This window comes from Peromyscus leucopus, chromosome 3 (genome assembly GCF_004664715.2).
Source record: "Peromyscus leucopus breed LL Stock chromosome 3, UCI_PerLeu_2.1, whole genome shotgun sequence".
NCBI lineage: Eukaryota > Metazoa > Chordata > Mammalia > Rodentia > Cricetidae > Peromyscus > Peromyscus leucopus.
Window position 1 is genome coordinate 66,093,264 of NC_051065.1, and position 19,078 is coordinate 66,112,341.

Here is a 19,078-nt window from a genome sequence, read left to right on the forward strand (position 1 = left end):
GGAAAAAAAAAAAGACATGATGGCAGTGGAACTGAGGATGTAGTTCAGTGGTACAGTGGTAGACTGCTCTCTTGCCTAGCATGCTCCAGGCCCTGGGTTTCATTCCTAGTGTCTCCTCTTGCGGGGCGGGGGGGGACGGGACGGGACGACCCCACCCTGGAGTAGGGATATATACGATATCTTTTTACTGAGGGCTAACTTCGGACAATTTGTCACTAATCTTGTTTATATTACTACCTTTTCTCTTCCTCTGATATCTGATAATTAATTAAGTAGAACTTAATTTGATTGTAGGAGACCTTTCTAAGGTCAAAGTTGATCTATAAGCTCACTACTAAAATAATGGAAAACTGAGGCAAGAGGATCTTAAACTTGAGCTCAAGACCACCTTGAGCTACCTATTGAGTTTGAGGGCAGCATGAACTATATATATAGGAAGACTATGTCACAAACCTCCTCACCAAAAACATTCACCCTCAACTCTTTTTGACTTTTAGACTGCAAAATTATATGTATCAAAAACAGCAGGATTAGCAGAATGTTCTCAAGGTTCAAGTTTAATGGCTGGAATTTAAGGCTTTTACTCTAAGAGAGTGTTAGATTTGGTAAATTACTATAATTTGAATATTCAAGTTTTCAGATAGTTGGCAGTACTGTCACAGATGCTCATTTACACACACACACACACACACACACACACACACACACACACACAAGTTTTCATGTACATACATCAGAAAACATATATCTTCACTTAATACTCTAAATTAGTAAACCACATAGCATAGGTTTTATTCAGTAAATTAAACCTAGAGAAAATACCAAATTTATTATGTATTTTACATATCCTTTGAATTTTTTGTTGTCTCATAATCTAAAGTAGAAGTGTCATGAGATAATAGTCTCATTGGGTTTGTGTCTTAGTACAACTAAGAACAATGATACATGGAATGAATTTTTCTTAAGATATAAATGCCAAAATAAATGCTGTAGGTATTCATAGTTGCTGTGTTACTGTAGAGAACAAAGTGGAATGCCTGATGGTGACTGTGTTACTCGAGGAGTTAGATTACCTCAATGGGTACGTTAGAAACGCTATTGGGAGGTAATGGGACGTGGCTCGTTGTTAGGGAAGGCTTGTGTTTCCTCTTCAGAAAGATGTAAAGTGATTGCACTCCACTCACTCCAACTCATTTCTCTGTTGTATTTAGGAAGATGGCAGGGTCTCAGCCCCATACATAACTGAAGAATGTCTGAGAAAGCTGGATACGAAGCAGCAGACCAACACCCTGTTGAACCTGGTGTGGAGGGACTCAGCCAGTGAGGAGGTCTTCACCAGGATGGCTTCCATCTGCCACACCCTGATGGTGCAGCACCGTATGATGGTGCCCAAAGTCAGGCAGGTCTCTTGGGGTCGGTGTGCACAGGTGGGGGAGTGTGCCATCTCCCTGTGAATCATGGAGTGTGAACTGTGACCTGTTTGTCTGTTTTCTGATAAAAGAGGACAAAGGATACTGGATTCACCAAACCATTTCTAAAAAATGAAAGTCTGTTTTCCTTTTTGGAACCATTTATTATTATGTATCCTTCCTGGCCCTGAGTGTGGTATAGTAACAAATTCATTCAGCTAGCTTTGCTTGCATATGTCTTGCGTATGAGTGTCTTACATATGAATGTTTAGGCCTCAACATACATTTTTAAAATTTTGACTTATAGCTATGTGCCAGTATGCCGAATTTCTTTTTAGGTTTTCTTCATGGTGCCTTTTTGTTTTGTTTTGTTTTGGGTTTTTTGGGTTTTTTTTTTTGTTTTTTTTTTTTTTTTTTTGAGACAGGGTTTCTCTGTGTAGCTCTTGGTGCCTGTTCTGGATCTCACTCTGTAGACCAGGCTGGCCTTGAACTCACAGAGATTCTCCTGGCTCTGCCTCCCGAGTGCTGGGATTAAAGGCGTGTACCACTGCCGCCTGGCTCATGGTGCCTTTTAGTTATGTTACCTGTAGTCAGTAAAAATGAATGAATGAATGAATGAATGGAAGGAAGGAAGGAAGGAAGGAAGGAAGGAAGGAAGGAAGGAAGGGAAATGTAAGCCATGAAAGAAAGCCACCTTTTAACCGGGTGGTGGTGGTGGTGGTGGTGGTGGTGGTGGTGGTGGTGGTGGTGGTGGTGGTGGTGGTGGTGGTGCAGCAGCACACCTTTAATCCCAGCACTTGGGAGGCAGATGGATCTGTAATTGTGGTCAGCAAAAAGGAATGAGTGAATTAATGAATAAATGAATGAGAGAGAGAGAGAACGGATAGATAGATAGATAGATAGATAGATAGATAGATAGATAGATAGATAGATAGATAGATGGAAATGTAAGCTATGAAAAAACTTTTAACCCAGCGATGGTGGTGCACACCTTTAATCCCAGTGCTTGGGAAGCAGATATCTTAAGTTTGAGGCCAGTCTGGCCAAGTTCCAGTACAACCAAGGCTACACAGAGGAACCCTGTCTCAAAAACAGGAAGGAAGGAATGAAGGAAGGGAAGAAACAAACTGACTTTTGGGACAAAACAAAATGTGCACATTTTTAAATGCAACCTGTCACCTGGGCTCTCTGCTCTAGTGAGCCATTCATTCCTTGTAGTCAGTTGCAGTTGAGCAGGTGTGAGACCCGAAGGCTCTTCACCTTGATGGGGACACGTGATCTGTAATAGGATTCCCTTGCTTTGGATGATGAGTTTTGGACATACGAGCATTGCTGCCTTGCTTGTGCTGATTCCAAAGGTGTTTAAAAAATAAAGCAGCTTTCTGTGTTGCCTTAATTTTATGAGTACAGCCCTGTTCCGTCTCAGAGCAACTTATCCAGGATTTTTATTTATGTTCTAAATATAGTAGGTTTTAAAATTTAGGCTGTTTTTTGTTTTTTGTTTTTTTGCAGCTCATGAAACAGCAAATGGACTTAAGGCTTTAACTGCTTTCAGTCTGTTTTTTTGGTTTTGTTTTTTGAGTATTTTCTATTTTCAGAGCTGTGATTGGTGGGTTTTTAGTTTCTCTTTAGCGTTGACTGTCAGAATTATAAAGGGCGTGGTAGTCATTTTTATACAATAGAGATTTCTGAGAAAAGCATGGGTGTGCAGAAAAGAGAGAACTCTATATGCAGGGATACAGTTCTGCATAAAATTGGAGAAAAGGATGATAGTGTATTATTCTGTGGTTGTATAAAGAAAAATTGGTTGCATCTACAAAAACTCAGAAAAGTATTAGCTAGCTGGAATGTTCCAGAGATGGGGAGAACTCTTTTAACTGCTGTTTTATGTTGAGTTTGCCATCAAGTCACCTAAATCATCTGATTAAATTATAAGGGTGGCAGAAGTACCGTTGTGTCCAGAGATCTGAAGTTGGGAGGGAGTATCAGCAGAAACATGAGGTGTTCCAGCCTTCCATTTCTAGCAGCACTGAGTGGATCTGTGCAAGTTTGCACATGTGCTGCACTGTTGGCCTACCCAGTCTGCATAGCTGCTTCTCTTGATGTATCCAGATAGCCAACCAGGGCCCCATTAGCTCACTCCCAGTTTTGCTGCCTTACTCAACAAACTGTACCATTTTTGATGGGCCTAGTTAGTGTATATGTCTATACATATAGGAAGTATCTGTCTGCTTCTGAATCAGGCTAGTGCTCGTAAATTAGGAAATTACTCTAACCAGGCTAACCTGATGAGTAAATGAGCTGATTAGGGAAGGCCTACACAGCTGTGGACAGCATTCAGGCAGCTACGTTCACTAGTTACAAGCCCAACCCATGCTCGTTTATAGAGCCTGACGTTTAAGTACCACCTACCAGAGAGCAGAAACAAACCAGATTTAGAAGAGTTACATGCTGTTATGAGGTTATCCTTATTCTTAGTAAGTTCATTAAAGGTCTCAGTGAGGGCTGTCTAGCATTGGGAGGTTTGTTTTTATTCTTCTGCAGTCTGGCTCATAGTCTCAGTGTGTGAAACAACTGAACAGTGGCCTCCTACAAAACAGCATTGCTTTTACTGGAACTCACAAGACTGTTCCCACTACGTTGTCCTGACCTCTTTTATGGGCTCCCTTTCATAGAGAACTATATTTTCATTCTTTTTGGTGGTGGCTGGTGGTAGTTTTTTAAAATACTGTGGGCTTCTCTTGCTTAGTTTCCCTCATGGGTTCTTTTTTTGTCTCTGTTTTTACTTAACTTCATTTCTTTTTCTATTTACCTTTATAGTTCTTCTCTTTCATCTGGTAGTACTCTTGTGTCCCGTCCCCCCCTTTTTGAGGGGAGTGGTTTTCAAAACAGGGTTTCTCTGTGTAGCTTTGCGCCTTTCCTGACTCACTCTGTAGCCCAAGCTGGCCTCGAACTCACAAAGATCCACCTGCATCTGCCTCCCGAGTGCTGGGATTAAAGGCGTGCACCACCTCTGCCCAGCAGTACTCTGGCTCTTAAATTTTGTCGTTCATTTAATAACTTCCTGGAGTTCCAGACTCTTGTTGAACTGCTAGAGCCATGTCATGTGGGACTTAACCATGCTGTCCACCAGGAATCCTCCATCTCCCAGAAACTTACTTCCTTCTTCATCCCAGTAAAAATGGGCTCATCTTTTACTTCTCTGAGCCCTGACATTGAACTACTACTATCCCCTACACGGTATAAGTATTATAAATATACTCAAATCCTCAGTCACATTAGTCAGTGTGGTTGGGGATCACTGCATAGACAGCAGATTAAAAAAGCCTTTCCTTATAGGAAGTCCATTGGACACAGTTTAAGCTGGATCTATCTTCCTCAATGAGCCCCATGCATGTTGAGTCAGCATACTTTGTCAGAGCTTCATTCTTCAGGCCATGTTTTGACAGATTGATAGATGGCTTATCAAAACCAGAAATAGTTTCATAATCTGAAGGCTCATCTGTGGATCCCCTTTGCTTTCAGAACAATTTCATATTCTTTGCATTGTTGCCTTACAGGGTCATCTCTTCAAGCATTATCAGTTACACTTCTACCTTTACTTTTGGCTACAGAATGCTTTTGCCTAAACACCCTTAATCACTTGCTTTCTTTTTTTGATCCTGGTACTCTGTGCACCTGATCTCTGAATTCCTCTTCCTTCTTCTTTTCTACCTTAAATGGGGCTAGCATGCTCTTCATGCTCTTGGAGACTTGGCTTTTTGCTCTCTTGACTGAGCTCAAAAGCTAGGAGTAAAGTTTTGGATGTGTGTAGTAGTCAATAAGGTTGCCTGTAGTTTTAACATTTAAAATGTCTATGAGGCATCCAAGTTAGTTCTGTCTCAACATAAACTTAATTTTTCTCTAAAAACTAACAGACTGAGCCAACTTAATTGTGAGAATTCACTTTACCAATGAAACTGGGGTATCTGGCCCAATAGAGGCGTGGTTTTTCTGGGTACATGACTGCTTAAAACTGAGGAAGGGGTGTGCGTTCTCGTTCTCTCTCTCTCTCTCTCTCTCTCTCTCTCTCTCTCTCTCTCTCTCTCTCTCTCTCCCTCCCTCCCTCCCTCCCTCCCTCCCTCCCTCCCTCCCTCCCTCCCTCTCTCTCTCTCTCTCTCTCTCTCTCTCTCTCTCTCTCTCTCAGTGTACCTGCTAGGATCTGAACTTAGGTTCTCTGCAAGTGCTTTTAACCTCTGAGCTATCTTTCTAGCCCTTAGGTTTTGCTCTCAACACAGGCTTGCAGATTCCCATGTAGCCCAGGTTGGCCTGGAACTTCCAATAATACTCTTTTCCAAGTACTCCAATGTGAGATGCCACATTTAGTGTGTTTTTAGAGTCTACTCTAATAAAAAGCCAATTAGTTCCAAAGGCAAACTGTTCAAACCGGTTGTAGTTTTGATATTGAGTTGTCAATTTAACCCAGCTATGTATTTAAAGATTTTCTTCATAGGGCAATGGTGGCGCTTGCCCTTAATCCCAGCACTCTGGAGGCAGAGGCAGATGGATCTCTGTGAGTTCAATTCGAGGCCAGCCAGGACTTTCACAGAGAAACCCTGTCTCGAAAAAGAGATTTTTGTTTATACTTCTAGTTTATCCGTGAAGGTTTTTCAGTAACTTACTCAAAATGAACTATATTTTAAATTTTTTATTATCTCTTAGGACATTTGGGATTTATTTTTAATCTTGCATATCTCAGAAGTGAATTGTTACATATCTTATTTTAATACTTCTTTGCCAAGAAGTGATACCTTCAGCAGCAAAATGCAAAGTGTGGCATTTCTACCTACATGCTAGAAGGATTGCAGATGTCTAGCTATGTTTCTAAAACTGTAAGGCTACCCACAGAGGGTCTCAGGAGGCCAGGGATGTCTTGGGTATGAGCCATGTCTCCACTGTGTTCACCTCCGTGCCTTCATATGCCCCAGAAGCACTGGCCTGAGTTTATAAAGTCATTCCTTCCCTAATTAACTTAGAGGGTTGTTACAGTGAATAAAGTATGAGTGCTTTTAATCTATCTCAGTATAGGGAAGGACAAGTCACTTCTTTACCTCTTGGAAATAGAACCCCAAACTAAATTACCTTTAGTAATTTAATTAAAAGGTCTAATAATTTGTTTTATTATTGCCCATTGAATAAATACAAGTATTTCAAAATTAGCCTTAAATATAACTTGAACTATGTAGCTATTAAAATGGTGTTTCAGGTGGTCGTGGCACACGCCTTTAATCCCAGCACTCGGGAGGTAGAGCCAGGCGGATCTCTATGAGTTCGAGACTAGCCTGGTCTACAGAGTGAGTTCCAGGAAAGGCGCAAAGCTACACAGAGAAACCCTGTCTCGAAAAACCAAAAAAAAAAAAAAAAAAAAAAAAAAAAAAGAATTATTTATTTGGGCTGGAGAGATGGCTCAGAGGTTAAGAGCACTAACTACTCTTCCAGAGGTCCTGAGTTCAATTCCCAGCAACCACATGGTGGCTCACAACCATCTGTAATGAGATCTGGCGCCCTCTTCTGGCCTGCAGTCATACATGCTGTGTACATAATAAATAAATAAATAAATCTTTAAAAAAATAAATAAAATAAAATAAAATAAAATGGTGTTTCAGAGCTGAGTGTGGTGGAGTACACCTTTAAGGCAGATCTCTCTGAGTTTGTGTTTGATGCCAGCCTGGTCTACAAACAGAGTTCCAGGACAGCCAGGGCTACACAGAGAAACCCTTTTTTGAAAAACAACAACAACAAAAAAAAGATGTTCCAGAAAGATGTTAATCTTAGAGAATTGCCATAAGATGTTTTTTGAGAAGAACATCTAGTATGAAGTATACACAAGGGTATATATTAGAGAAGATTATTAGCTCTGATTATTTCTGAATGGATGAAGTGAAATACTGCTTTTTCCTTGTTCTGTTTAGACTTTGCAATTTCAGATAAAAGCTCAAAAGAAACATGCATTTTGAAAACATAAAATTACTATACATTTTTTAAATTTAATTTCTTGATTGATGAGAAATAAAACAAGCAGATATGGACTATTAGGATGTTTTCATGTAGAAAGTTTGTGGGGTTTTTCTTTTGTTTGTTTGTTTGTTTGTTTATTTATTTATTTATTTATTTATTTATTTATTTATGTATGTATGTATTTATTTGCGGGAAGTAGCATTTGTGTACCATGGAGTGCTTGTGGAAGTCAGAAGACAGAAAACCTTTGTCAGAGAATCAGATCTCTCCTTCCACCATGTGGGTCCTAGGGTTTAAACTCAGTTTGTCAGGCTTGGTTGGCAAGTTCTTTTATCTATTGAGCCATCTCGTTACCCATTTAAGGAATAACACTCTTGTGTTTTTAAACATCTCAGATACAAGGTATATGTATAGCTCTAATTTTCAACAGAATGACATGCTCCCCCTTTTTTTTTGAAGGTAGTACTGTAGCTCAGGCTGGCTTAGAGCTCATTGTGAAGCCTAAACTGGTATCAAACTTGATGACAAGCCTTCTGCCCCAGTGTTAGATTATAGACGTGAGCCACCAAACCCAACCCTTTTTTAAAATTGTCTTTTTCTGCTTGGTATAGTCTTTCTGAAGTAGCTTTTCATGGGTAATCATGCCAGGAGCCCGTGTGCTTAAAGGCTTAATTGGTCTCATGGGTTTTTTCAAATTTTTATTTTGTTTTGAGACAGGTTCTCACTATGTAGCCCTAGCTGGCCTAAAACTGTATAGACCAGGCTGGCCTCAAACTTACAGAGACCCACTTGCTTCTGCCTCTCAAGTTTTGGGATTAAAAGAATGCACTGCCATGCCTAGCAACATACACATTTTTAGTATTTTTCCTTGCTTCCCTAGGATTCTTTAAAGGTTCCCAGTATAATTTTGAGTCTCATCCAGTTGTGTTTCAATGTGGAATTTCAATGTTGATACCACTTCATCATGAACCTTTGACAGACATTTTTATGTTTATAATACTTTTGAGATGGGTAAGAGTTCCCTTTCTGATACAAGCAGATTGTGAAGGGCAGTTGTACAAAATAATCTTTTTTTAAATATTTATTTATTTATTTACTTTATATTTATATGGGTGTTTTGTCTGCATATACATCTGCATACCAGAAGAGGACATCGAATCCCATGAGACTACAGCTGCAGATGATTGTGAGCCACCATGTGGGTGTTGGGAATTGAACCCAGGTCCTCTGGAAGAGCAGCCAGTGCTTTTAACCACTGAGTCATCTCTCCAGCCTGCAAAATAATATTACTAGAGCCTTGCCAATTCAAGATTTTATGATTGCTCTGTGTGGGTACACAGGCTTGAGATCCTGATTCTTAGGCAGTTGAGGTAGGAGATCATGAGTTCTGTTGTTTTTTTGGTTTTTTTTTTTTTCAAATAATTTACTTGTGTTTTGTGTACATTGATGTTTGCCTACGTATATGTCTATGTGAGGTTGTCGAATCCCCTGGAAAAGAAATTACAAACAGTTGTGAGCTGCCGTGTGCGTGTTGGGAATTGAACCCAGGTCCTCTGGAAGAGCAGCCAGTGCTCTTAACCTCTGAGCCATCTCTCCAGCCCAGCAGATTTTTTGGTTTTTCGAGACTGGGTTCTCTGTGTAGCTTTGCACCTTTCCTGGAACTCCCTCTGTAGTCCAGGCTGGCCTCGAACTCACAGAGATCTGCCTGTCTCTGGTTCCTGAGTGCTGGGATTAAAAGCCTTCGCCACCACGGCCTGGCCAACCATGAGTTCTTAATCCCAGGCTAGGCTACATTGTCAAACCCTATATCAAAACAAACAGAAAATGATTTCATGTTTCTGTGTAAATGTAACACTTTTCCCTGGTTTCACTTTTTTCTTTTTTCTTTCTTTCTTTCTTTCTTTTTTTTTTTTTTTTTTTTTTGAGTTGGGGTTGGCCACAAACTTTCTCTGTAGACCAGGCTGGCCTCAAACTGAGAGATCCACCTGCCTCTGCATCCCAGGTTGCTGGGATAAAAAGTGTGTCTCACACACACACACACACACAGAAAAGTGTGTGACACTACCCTACCTGGTTTCACTAATTGTTTTTCTTAATGAAATTTTTTTTGATTGTATGTGTGTGCATAGTGTGTACAGTAGAGTACATGTGCTACAGTAGAGTGTGGATGCCAGAGGACAGTTCAAGGAGAAACTTTGTTTCTCATTCTACCTTTATAATAAGTTACAGGCATTGGACTTGGTTACCAGCCTTGTACAGCAAGCACATTTAACCACTGAGCCTTCTAACCAGCTCTGGTTTCAGGTGTTGTTTTTTTGTTTTTTTTCAAATAATTTATTTGTATTTCATGTACATTGATGTTTGCCTACGTATATGTCTGTGTGAGGTTGTCGAATCCCCTGGAAAAGAAATTACAGACAGTTGTGAGCTGCCTGTAGCTAGGTTCTTACTAGCCTAAGCTGACCTAAAACTTGCTATGTAAACCAGGTTAGTCTTGAACTCATAGAGAACTGCCTGCCTTTGCCTCCCAAATGATGGGATTAAATGCTTGTGCTACCACCACACCTGACCCCAGTTTTATTTTTTTCTTTTCTTTGTTTTTGTCTTGTTTTATTTTTGTATTATTTGTTATTACATCCTGACTGCTGTTTCCCCTCCTTCCTCTCCTCCAAGGCCTCCCTCCCCCCAATCCACTCCTCCTCCTCTGTTTCTCTTGGGAAAAGGGCAGGCCTCCCATGGATATCAGCCAGCCACGGTATATCAAATTGCAATGAGACTAGGCACCTCCTCTCCTATTAGGGCTGGCCAAGGCAACCCAGTAGGAGGAAAGGGTCCTAAAAGCAGGCAACGGTGGGAGCCTCTGCTCTTGTTGTTAGGAGTCCCACAAGAAGACCAAGCTACACAACTGTAACATATATGCAGAGGCCCTAGGTCAGTCCCATGCATACTCTGGTTGTCAGTTCAGACTCTGAGAACCCTTTAAGCCCAGGTTAGTTGATTCTGCCCTCCCTTTTTCTTAATGATTGTTCTCTTAAATCTCATTTTTTTTCTCTCTCTCCCTTTCTTTCGTTCTTCCTTTCTTTCCATTTATTTATTTTATGTATGAGTGCCTTTTTGAATGTATGTGTGCCACATATGTGCCTTGTGCCTGAGGACAGAAGAGGGTATTAGATTCCCTGGAACTGGATTTACAGGTGATTGTGAACTGCTATGTGGGTGCTAGGAATTGAACATCAGTCCTCTGCAAAAACAGCCAAATGTTCTTAATTGCTGAATAGCTCTCTAGCCCCTCTTAGGGCCATCCCTTATTTAAAAATAAAAATTTAAAGATAGTATTCATAGTTCTGATTGTGTACTCAGAAAGTGCTAATACCGAGTAGTATGTATGAAATACTGGATTAAATGCAGGAAATTAGCTCATCTACTTGGGATTTTTATGTTGAGATGCCTTGTATATCCAAGCCTTATTATTTATTTCCTCCTATGGGCTTTTAAATTAACACTCTTCTTGCAAAATGTAGTCAATTAAAACATCTTTCAATATTGTAAGTTGTGGTACTCACTCACTACCTAGTGTTTTTACTCGCCCTCACTGCTCTTTCCATGGGAGAAACAAGAGGCATCTGAAAAGTGTGTGGGCCAGTGGTTTGGTTCTGAGACATTCCAGGTAGAATTAACTCTGGGCTTGCTCTGCCACAAGCTGATGTGTATGCTAGTTATTTGGATTCTGTGCCCCTTGCTTTGTATGTTAGGCTCAGTGAATGACGGGAACAGAGGTGTCATAAAAAGGATATGTGATTAATGGCTAATTAAGATAGTCTTCCCTTGTGCTGAAACTGCTTTTAGATTTTTATCTCATGATCATTCCTAATGTATCCCTATTCCATTGTGAAAGTTGTTATTTAGTTGCATTTACTTAACCAATTGGTGTTTTCCTACTTTGTTTTAAAGTGTGTCTAGTAAATCACATTCCTGTTTTGTCCATCATCATTAGCTTGTGTTTTTGTTGGTTTCATCTCACATACAGGGGGTTGATTTTTTTTTTTCAGGTTTAAATTCTTGGTTTTTTGTTTTGTTTTGTTTTGTTTTGTTTTTGTTTCTGAGACAAGGCCTCATATAGCCCAGGCTGATCTTGAACATATGTTATGTAGCCAAGACTGGCCTTAAACACTTGGCTGGCCTTAGACATTTGGTCTTCCTTTTTCTGTTTCCTAACTACTGGCATAAAAGTATATGCCACTGCATTGAGCAAATTTAAATTAATATAATTAATATTATTGTATTTTAGTAAGCCTTATTGTGGGGAGGGCAGCCTAAGCTTAAGTGAAAGCAGCCATGAATCCTTGGGGCTGATGGTTCTAGGACTCAGTCTCAGGGCAGTAACAGTAGATGAGAGCCAGACCTTCCTGCAGCTGGGGCACATGGTTTTTTTCAGTTTCTTTACCAAGGGTCCTGTGTCAGACATGAGCCTTTGTAGTATTAATATGAGTGTTCTAAATTGTATACTGTCTTTAGTTTTCAGAGCTTTATTAGGAGGGGAAGGGAGGGAGGGCAAAGAGGAGAGCCAGGCCTGGAGAGAGAGAAAGATGGTGGGAGGCGGGGAGCAGAGCAGAGTGAGTTTGTGTACTGTCTACTGCATAGTTGTATAGCTTTGTTTTTTTAAGTTATGATTTGAGTGAATAATTTCTTACTTTTTCTGTTTCTCTGCAGGCTTCTCTACAGTTTAGCCTTTAACGCCAGATTTTTGAGGCACCTTTGGTTTCTCATCTCTTCAATGACAACACAGATGATTACAGGGTATGTGCTACACAGGTTTACAGATTGAGCCTAAGGGCATGGAAAGTGGCAGCTTAAAGAAAGTGTTGTAAGAGTATTTTAAATTACTGCTTACACTTGTTCTGTCATGTTAGAAAATTGTATTCTGAATGGCCTCAGTTACACACACACAGAGAGAGAGAGAGAGAGAGAGAGAGAGAGAGAGAGAGAGAGAGAGAAATTAGTGCCTAATTTTTACAATTACCTTATTTCAATTACCTTATTTGTAAACTTTATTAGAATGTGGCTTTATCCTAAGGGAAATTTGTTTTTAAGATCTCAGACATTGGGGTTTTTCTCTGAAAATTGTATTTCATTTTTATGTGTGGGGATGTTTTACCTGCATGTATATCTGTATAATACATGTGTGGTTGGTGCCTGTGGAGGTCAGAAGAGGGTGTTGAATCCCCTGAGACTGGACTAGTGGTTGTGAGCTGCCATGTGGGTGCTGGGAATCGAACCCTAGTTCTCTGGAAGAGCAGCCAGTGCTCTTAACTGCTGAACCATCTCTTCAATTCCTGCTCTGCTCCTGTTTTTGGTTTTTTGTTTTGTTTTGTTTTATTTTGTTTTAATAAAGCAAAAAACTAACCAAGTCTCACTGTGCAGCTAGCCTGGCTTGGAATTTACCAGTCCTGCCTCAGCTTCTGGAGTACATCCAGAAAACCTCTTCTTAGTGGTAGGGAAACTTCCTTTCATGTGTAGCATTACACTCTGAACTACTTGGATGTTTTTCATTGAGTCTTAATGATTCTTACATGAATAGAGAGTTTTTCTCAGCCCACTGTGATTGATGACTGTCATGAAGGCCGAGTGATTTATCTGAAATCAACATATGAGAGACACCTAGATTAGATTCATACTTAGAAAATTGAATATAAAAGGTTTGGATGCATTTTAATACCCTGATGTGACCTTGACTTTCAAGAGCAACAGTTTACTTAAGGCAAGAGTTGATTGGAGATCATTAGGACAGGAAATTACCATTGACCTGTAAGTACCCCAGCTTAGCAACATAGATAATTCTGGTCTGCCTGATAAATTGCCTGTTTGTTTATGACATTTGTCTTTTGGTGAGGAAATGGAGTCATGATGTGTGAAAGAAAAATGATAATGTTAATTATATTAAATTACTAATACTATTTTACAGTGGATAAAGCTATATGGGTTTTTTAAAAACAATTTTAAAGGTAGTTGAGATTTTGGAGTTTCTTGTTACTTGTTTATTTTATTAAATTCCAGGAACATAAACAATGTATTAATATAGTCCTACTTCACATCTCATCATACTACTTTTGGGAATAAAATTAAAAATGAAACACCTAATTTTTCTGAAAGTAACAGTGAATTTAGTTGGAGAATAGGTCAGCAGGGAGACCTGGGTCAGACCTGGGAGCCTGTCTCATTGTCTCATCAGGTAACCAAGAGGTTCCAGGCCCAACTGAGATGCAGCCTGTACCCCACCAAGGCTTAGGTGTTTTTTTTTTTTTTTCTCGAGACAGGGTTTCTCTGTGTAGCCTTGGCTGTCCTGGAAGTCACTTTGTAGCCCAGGCTGGCCTTGAACTCAGAGATCCACCTGCCTCTGCCTCCCAAGTGCTGGGATTAAAGGTGTGCACCACCACTTGTCTCAAGACTTGTTTTGATTCAAGTGTGTTCTTTCCAGTATTTCCCATCGAAATGAGACAGTTTAGTTTCTGACTTACTGAAGCTAAAGCAACCGACAGCCAGCAAATAGCACCTCTACCAATGACTACTTTTCTTGTGGTCACTGCACTGTCCACAGAGGCCCCCCAGGGCATCCTTAGACAGGAGCCCATTCAGCAGGAAAAGTTGAAAACTCTTCAATGGAGGGAGGGAGTAGTCTCCACAGAGAGGTGCAAATCCTTATTCTGAGGGTGGATACAGATGGCAGGGATTCATCTGAAGTCTGTAATCCAACCAGCTTTTGATGTCCTACCCGTCACATTAAATTATAGACTTTTTATATTTGCTTCCATGTCTCTTGAGATTGACCTAATTTCAGAAGGATAATTGAGTCTGTGTTTATAACAGTAAGAATGGCCTGTTTTTCATTTGTCCCTGGCCTGAGAGTCCACTGGTGCACTGGTGACTCTTACTTCCAAGTTCCATTTTCCATCATTCAGGTGAGAGTGATTAACTTCTTTTGCTCACCTCAGGGAATTAAGGAGAAAACAAATAAGTTAATATTGGTTAGCAGCCTTAGTCATCTACCTGAGGGATCCTGCAGTTGCTTATGGTAATGTAAGGACCAGGATTCACAGTTGGAGTGATTCTTCAGTGCTGGCTCAGCACTGCTTAAATGTAGGAAACACTGGCTACTCAGCAACTGTTAACACTTGCTGGGCCGTGTTCCCTTCAAAAGTATATGCTCCTTGGTTTGATGTGATTTTTGTGGCTCTGCATTGATGGGCTAGTGAGCTAAAGGGTACTGACCATTATCTTTACTAGTATCAACAAAATAAATGGCAGTGAATTAATTACTTTTGTGTGTGCCAGGAAAATTTTTGTGGGTGGCCTTGTGGCACAATAAGGACTCTCTCGGAAAGTGGAGGCTAAGACCTGTTCTCATGGGACTGGGCAGGGGAAGAAACCACTATTGTGCGTGTTTAAGTCAGCCCCCAACTTTCCTGACTGGTAGTGAAGTAGGACAATATATCTGTCTGCATGGGTGCAATGCCCAAGGAGGCTGGAAGAGGGCATCAGATCCCCTGTGACTAGAGTTAACGAGATTATTGTGACCTGCATAGAGTTCCTGTTCTCATTCTAGATCCCCTGAAGGCAGTACCATGCAAATTCAGAGTCCCATCTTCATCTCCCTCACCCCCCAAGATACATACCTCCAACCCCACCCCCTGTAAGAACTAGAAGGCTTCTACTCTTCCATCATGCTTGTGTGGTGTCAGTTTCTTGGTCTTCACTCCTGCTCCTGTCTTTAAAATGTAACTTTTAGGAGCTGGGCATGGTGGGGCACAGCTTTGATCCCAGCACTCCGGAGCCAGAGGCAGGTGAATATCAGTGAGTTTGAGGCCATCCTAGTCTACAAAGTGAGTTCCAGTACTATCAGGGGTTGTCACACAGAGAAACCCTGTCTTGAAAAACAAACAAAAAAAAACTTTTGTGAAAAAGATCCCCAGAGAGGCAAGAAGGTGTAATGTAATCCCATGAGGTGACTCGAAAGTCTCCATTATAGAAGGGACATGATGTTTCTTTGTTTCGAAAGAACTAGCCATGTTTCCATATGACAGACTTCTGTTAGAAAAAAAGGAACAGATCATAGCTTATGATAGGTAGTAGAGACACAGAGTTTTCTACAGACCCAATCCTGTGACAGGCAAGGAAGCCACTTATAAACATGGACAGGAGAAACAAGGTACCGAGAGGACTGGAAGCTGTGATTCCTGAAGGTTCTAATTCAGCTTCAATGTAGAACTGTTATAACCCTTCCTGAAAGCAGGGGAGGAGGTAAAATGTTCTGTGCTGCCACAGACATTGGCCTTTGTTAAATGGAAGTTTGGGAAGAGAGGGTAGTTCTCCATGCAGGAACCCAATCTTCAACCAAAACTCTCCAGGACTTTGGCTTGGGATTATGTCTGCTCTCAGTAGCTGCCTAGTCCTGTGGGTGGCAGAAACAGGGACCCATCAAACATGTTCATCTGGTGGACTCTTGTCATTTTTGGTGCCAGTTACTAACTTGTGTTGTCTCAGGGAGGGACCTTTCTTTCCTTTAAGTAGTTTGATTGTTGATGTAAATTTATTTTCACTGAATATATTTATCTGTATCTTAATTCCTAAGCTAAAACTTACCTTGAAATACCATTTTGTTTCTGCTTCCCCTGCTTTAGATCTATGGTGCCGTTGCTTCAGGTGATATCAAGGGGTTCACCCATGTCTTTTGAAGACTCTAGTCGGATCATCCCACTCTTCTATCTCTTCAGCTCCTTGTTCAGTCATTCACTGATTTCCATACATGACAATGAATTTTTTGGTGATCCCATAGAAGGTGAGAGGGTTTTTTTGTTTTTTAAAGATTTATTTATTATTTATTATGTATATACCATGTATGACTGCATGCCAGAAGAGGGCACCAGATCTCATTACAGGTGGTTGTGAGCCACCATGTGGTTGCTGGGAATTGAACTCAGGACCTCTGGAAGAGCAGCCAGTGCTCTTAACCTCTGAGCCATCTCTCCAGCCCCGGTGAGAGTTTTGAAAAATGGGTTTGCTGCTGGTGTCAGTGCCTGTCAGTTTGAAAGAGGCTTTTTTTTTTTTTCTCCCTTGCTGTGTATATTGATTAAAAAAAAAAAAAAAAAAAAGAACCTGGTGGAAAATTGGGTTGTTTCAGTTGTAGGTCAGAGACAATCATCCATGATGCCTTTCACTCTGGAGGAGCTAATCCTGCTGTCTCGATGCCTTCGGGATGCCTGCTTGGGGATCATCAAGCTAGCATATCCGGAAACAAAGCCCGAAGTTCGGGAAGAATATGTCACCGCATTTCAGAGTATTGGGGTCACTACTAATTCTGAGATGCAACAGTGCATACAAATGGAGCAGAAGCGATGGGTTCAGTTGTTCAAGGTATGTGGCGTGTGGGAGAATGAGTCCAGCACAGACTTGTTTCTGCTTAGTTCCTTTCAGAAGAGTAGAAACGTGGAGGTTGATTTCAGACATAATTTTAACCTACAAAACTTGTAAAGAAAAGCCGTATCTTTATTTTATAACGGCTTTTGGGCTGGTGAAGTGGCCCAGTAGGTAAAGGCTTTCTGTCAAGCCTTGAGACCTGAGCTGAGTCCTGAATCACACACAGTAAAAAGAGGGCACTGACTCCCAAGCATTGTCTTCTACCTTACACATAAGTGCTACAGCACAAGATGAAAAAGGGGGAGGAGGGAGGGAGAAGACAGGAGGGAGGGGAAACTGCAGTTGGTATGTAAAAATAAATGAAAAAATTGTTATTTAAATAAAATTTTAAAGAGGAAAATGGAAAAAAAGATAAGTAAAAACCTTGCTTTCACAGTTAATACATGTGTAAAATGTCTTAAGACTTTCTTTGACAGGCTGAAGTAGTAATAAGAAATTTTAAATATTTCCACTTTTATTTTTCACTAAAAGATCTTTTTGGTAGTAAAAATTATTTTTGAATAATTTTTTTGAATATCTTTTGTAAAATGGAATCATAAAGGTAGAATTCGTCTTAGTTCTTGATGCATACTATGTATAAATTACTCTAGAATGTGTTCATTTCTCACCATGGAGAAAAAGAAGTTCTGGGGTACCATGGATGGCATGCTGGCAGGAGACCACTACTGACTTGGAGTGGGGAAAAAAAGAGCAGGAAAAGGGTGCTTGACTCTGACCCCCATGCAATTTCTGCTGCAAACACATCTAGTCAGCTAAAATGGCTCGTTAAAGGAGTGAGAGCAGAAGAAATGCATCTTCCAAATTGAATGCTAGATTTACAGGCCCTTTAGTACCAGCGACCTCTCGCACACTAATGTTCCATGAGAGTCATCAGCTGTCCCTTCAGGTCTTTTATCACTGCTTTTGTCAAGCTATCTATTTAATTGAAAGAAGTTAATTGAATGAAAATGATCAACTAAGCTTGTATTAATATTGCTAATGGAACTTTCTTCTTGGCCATGTTTGGAGAAAGATGTCAAGCTAGACTTTAGGAAAGACCCATTAATGCTTGCACTTAACCTGATGGGCTAATTAAGGACTGCTTATTCATCCTACAAGTCCATGAGAGTCTCTCTGTAGCCCATTCTGCCTGATTTTACAACACATTTCACTTAGAAGCATAAGCATTAGCAGCAGTGAAAGTAACTGATAATGTTTTGATTGCGTGAATACAGGGCTAATGCATCATTGAATTAATAATTTGTGCAGATTGATGTAATACATGTTTGCACAATTTATTTTAATCACGTCTCTGTGCATTTGTAAGTAAACTTTAAAAGTTGCCTGCTGTGCCCTTCCTTGAAGGTGGGGTATTTTGTACCTTTTCTAGGTTATAAATAAGCTATCTCACCTACTTCAAACTTGGAATGCTTGTATGAGCGTTCATGGATTTAGGCCATATGGTAGCATGTATGTTTTCTTGTCTATGTAATTAATTAAGCTCTGGGATCTTTGCTAGTAACCCTTCTGTGGGACACCGGGTTTTGTGTACACTGGAAGATAACTTCACTGTTTCACAGTTTCTACTGGGTGTTTTATAATTTCATATGATAGTCTTATCTTTGGGGTTTAGGAATATCTGAATTTAATAATGCTCCATGAGATATTTTTCACTCTGACCCTATTTTGTTCTGCTTAAACATTAAATAAAAATTTTGTGGAGCCAAGTGTAGTGATGCATGCTAGTAATCCCAGATCTCAAGTTGTTGAGGCAGAATGATTACAAACAGGGGCCAGCCTGGGTTATATTGAGTCCAAGGTGAATTAAGCAAGACCCTGTCTCAAACACACTCCTCTCAAATTTAGGTCGGTGTTCACTCTGTGTACTTGAACCTAACCCAGTGAAGAGAAACAAAATCGTGCTTGATATGTCTTTGTATCTGGCTACCACATTTAATGGGCCTTATCAAAGGCAGTGTGTCAGGGAGGTAGGCACATCTGTATGCATTGCCGCAAAGAGAGCAGAGAGTGCTGTGGTAGATGATTTTGCTTTCTTGATGTATGTGTAAGTGAAAGAGAGATTGAACCCAGGGCTTTGTACATGCTACATACAAAGCTACATACAAAATCTTAATAGTTTGCTTTTCTTTTTGATATGGGATTGGTTTAGGTTTGAAATTGTGTTTTAACAACGACCTTTGGCCTTAAATGGAATTAAATAG

General features: G+C 40.3%; 1 protein-coding gene across 1 annotated transcript in view; it reads left to right on the plus strand.

The window, feature by feature from the left end:
- Nucleotides 1-19,078, plus strand: part of Ube3c (ubiquitin protein ligase E3C) — a 111,986-nt gene that overhangs the window by 34,262 nt on the left and 58,646 nt on the right. The window contains exons 10-13 of the mRNA XM_028864189.2: nt 1,212-1,399; nt 12,117-12,203; nt 16,082-16,239; nt 16,582-16,814. Of these exons, the coding sequence (XP_028720022.1) occupies nt 1,212-1,399; nt 12,117-12,203; nt 16,082-16,239; nt 16,582-16,814 (666 nt within the window). The remainder of the gene's footprint in view (nt 1-1,211; nt 1,400-12,116; nt 12,204-16,081; nt 16,240-16,581; nt 16,815-19,078) is intronic.